Consider the following 2500-nt stretch of genomic DNA (forward strand, 5'->3'; position numbering starts at 1 on the left):
CGTTTTACTGTACTATCAAGTAGCTGGATGAAGTAACACAGTATAAATACCAGCATGCTAACTTCCCCATAGGAGGCCCTGGTTTATGATGCAAAAAAATACCTACAAACTCTACAAAATACCATTGAAGATTTCAAATTGGGCTTTGGGTTGTTTTGTCTGTGCCAACTCAAATGTAATTTCTTTGTTTTTATAGTTGCATGCATTTGTGCATAACCTCTAGTCGCTGTACCTCGACTCTCGTAAAAAAAAAAGAGAAACTAAAAGTAACACTATTTATAACCCAGCCTTTTATATCCCCCTATTTAAACTCCAGTTTGATCATTTGTCAGTTAATTGCATGGAACTCAATTCCCATGAATGAGTCCTTGCTGCTATGACATCAGTCTTCTTGAAATTTATGCAAACATTATGGGATGTCTTTCGGGTGGAATGGCAGCCTGCTGACAGACACAGACAGTGTGTGTGCGTATGTGTGTGCGTATGTGTGTGCGTGTGTGTGTGTGTGTGTGTGTGTGTGTGTGCGCGCGCGGGCATATCATCGCGCGGGCGTCTTGCAAACTGCGTACGTTTACAAACAAAGCTATACACCCTATATCTAAGTAACTACCTGTATAAGTCATTGAGAATGAAAGCATCAGCTATGTGTACTGTAACACAGCATTACTGTATGTCATCGGCATGACATGATTATTCTGCAGCAGGAGGTCAATAAGGAGGAGGAGGAGGAGAAGAGGGGAGAGGGAGATGAGGAGGAGGAGGTGAAGAAGGCAGAGGAAGAGGAGGGGATGAAGAGTAACAGCGACTTCACCACGGCGGAGAAGAAGAGAGAACTGTGGAGGATGACACACTACAAGGCAGAGGAGAGAAATGTAAACACACACACATGCAGGCACACATGCACACAGACAGACAGACAGAGACACACACACACACATACACACACGCAGGCACGCACAGACGCAGACACGCACACACGCACATGCACACACACACACACAGACACACACACACACACACACACACACACACACACACACACACACACACACACACACACACACACACACACACACACACACACACACACACACACACACAGACCGACACTATATGAAAAAGAATCAATCATGTCTAGTGCACTCACACACACTCACAAGGCACACACTCACAATGTACACGCACATGTACATTACACATACAGAGTGAGAAACCTTAAGATCCTGAAGCTTGTGAAGTAGCTCATATGCAGTAGATCAAGTACAGTAACAGCTAAACATTATGTGCTCAATGTCTATATGAGTGCCATTGTGAGGTATGGGTGCAATAACACTGCGCTCTTTCTGTGTGTGTGTGTGTGTGTGTGTGTGTGTGTGTGTGTGTGTGTGTGTGTGTGTGTGTGTGTGTGTGTGTGTGTGTGTGTGTGTGTGTGTGTGTGTGTGTGTGTGTGTGTGTGTGTGTGTGTGTGTGTGTGTGTGTGTCTCTCTCTGTGTGTGTGTGTGTGTGTGTGTGTGTGTGTGTGTGTGTGTGTCTGTGTCTGTGCGTGTGCATTTTGTCAGATCATCACCACACAGGATGGATATGGCACTCCAGAGGTTTGTAAATGCCTCTTCATACCATGCCATGCTTACCCTCACTAAACAGTTACTGTACACGTATAATCACTTGCAATATCAGTAAGGGCAGTGGTGTAGTCTACTTTCTTGAAGTGGGTATACTGTATATTTGAGCATTTTTTGAAGTGGGTATACGATTTGTGCTATTCAAAACAATGGATCAATCAATTTTAAGTGGGTATACTGAAATCCCTGAAATTTAGAAGTGGGTATACTCCGTATACCCGCGTTCTACGTAGACTACACCAATGAGTAAGGGTAATATTTGACTCAAAAGATCATTTGATATTGTGCATGTATTATGTGATGCATACACTATACTATACTATACTATACTATACTATACTATACTATACTATACTATGCTATGCTATGCTATGCTATACTATACTATACTATACTATACTATACTATTGTGCTATACTATACTATGCAATGCTATGCTATACTATGCTATACTATGCTATACTATACTATACTATACTATACTATACTATACTATGCTATGCTATGCTATACTATGCTATACTATACTATGCTATACTATACTATACTATACTATACTATACTATTGTGCTATACTATACTACACTATACTATACTATACTATACTATACTATACTATACTATACTATACTATACTAAACTATTGTGCTGTACTATATCATGTCATGCATACAGTATAGCACAATAACACAATAACACGTACTTTTCATGTAAAGAATGTGCTCCTATAGCAAATCCCACCAAGTCAACGTGGGTGCATTGGTAGCTGTCAAAGAATAATCTAGAAGAGAGCAGATGTCGCATAACCAGAATCTAGCTAGTAGACAACAGCATCACAATCTTTGAAGTAAATGCTCTCAGCTATAATGGCAGTTGCT

The 2500-nt window shown here is 40.8% G+C and overlaps 1 protein-coding gene across 6 annotated transcripts in view; it reads left to right on the forward strand.

Moving 5' to 3' along the window:
- The window catches only part of LOC134455585 (piezo-type mechanosensitive ion channel component 2), a 202110-nt gene that overhangs the window by 135109 nt on the left and 64501 nt on the right, over nt 1-2500 (forward strand). For 5 of the 6 annotated variants that reach the window (XM_063206725.1, XM_063206726.1, XM_063206729.1 and 2 more), the window contains exons 9-10: nt 702-872; nt 1560-1595. In XM_063206725.1, the coding sequence (XP_063062795.1) occupies nt 702-872; nt 1560-1595 (207 nt within the window). The remainder of the gene's footprint in view (nt 1-701; nt 873-1559; nt 1596-2500) is intronic. The other variant, XM_063206728.1, reaches the window with a different exon arrangement.

This window comes from Engraulis encrasicolus, chromosome 9 (genome assembly GCF_034702125.1).
Source record: "Engraulis encrasicolus isolate BLACKSEA-1 chromosome 9, IST_EnEncr_1.0, whole genome shotgun sequence".
NCBI classification, from domain to species: Eukaryota; Metazoa; Chordata; class Actinopteri; order Clupeiformes; family Engraulidae; genus Engraulis; species Engraulis encrasicolus.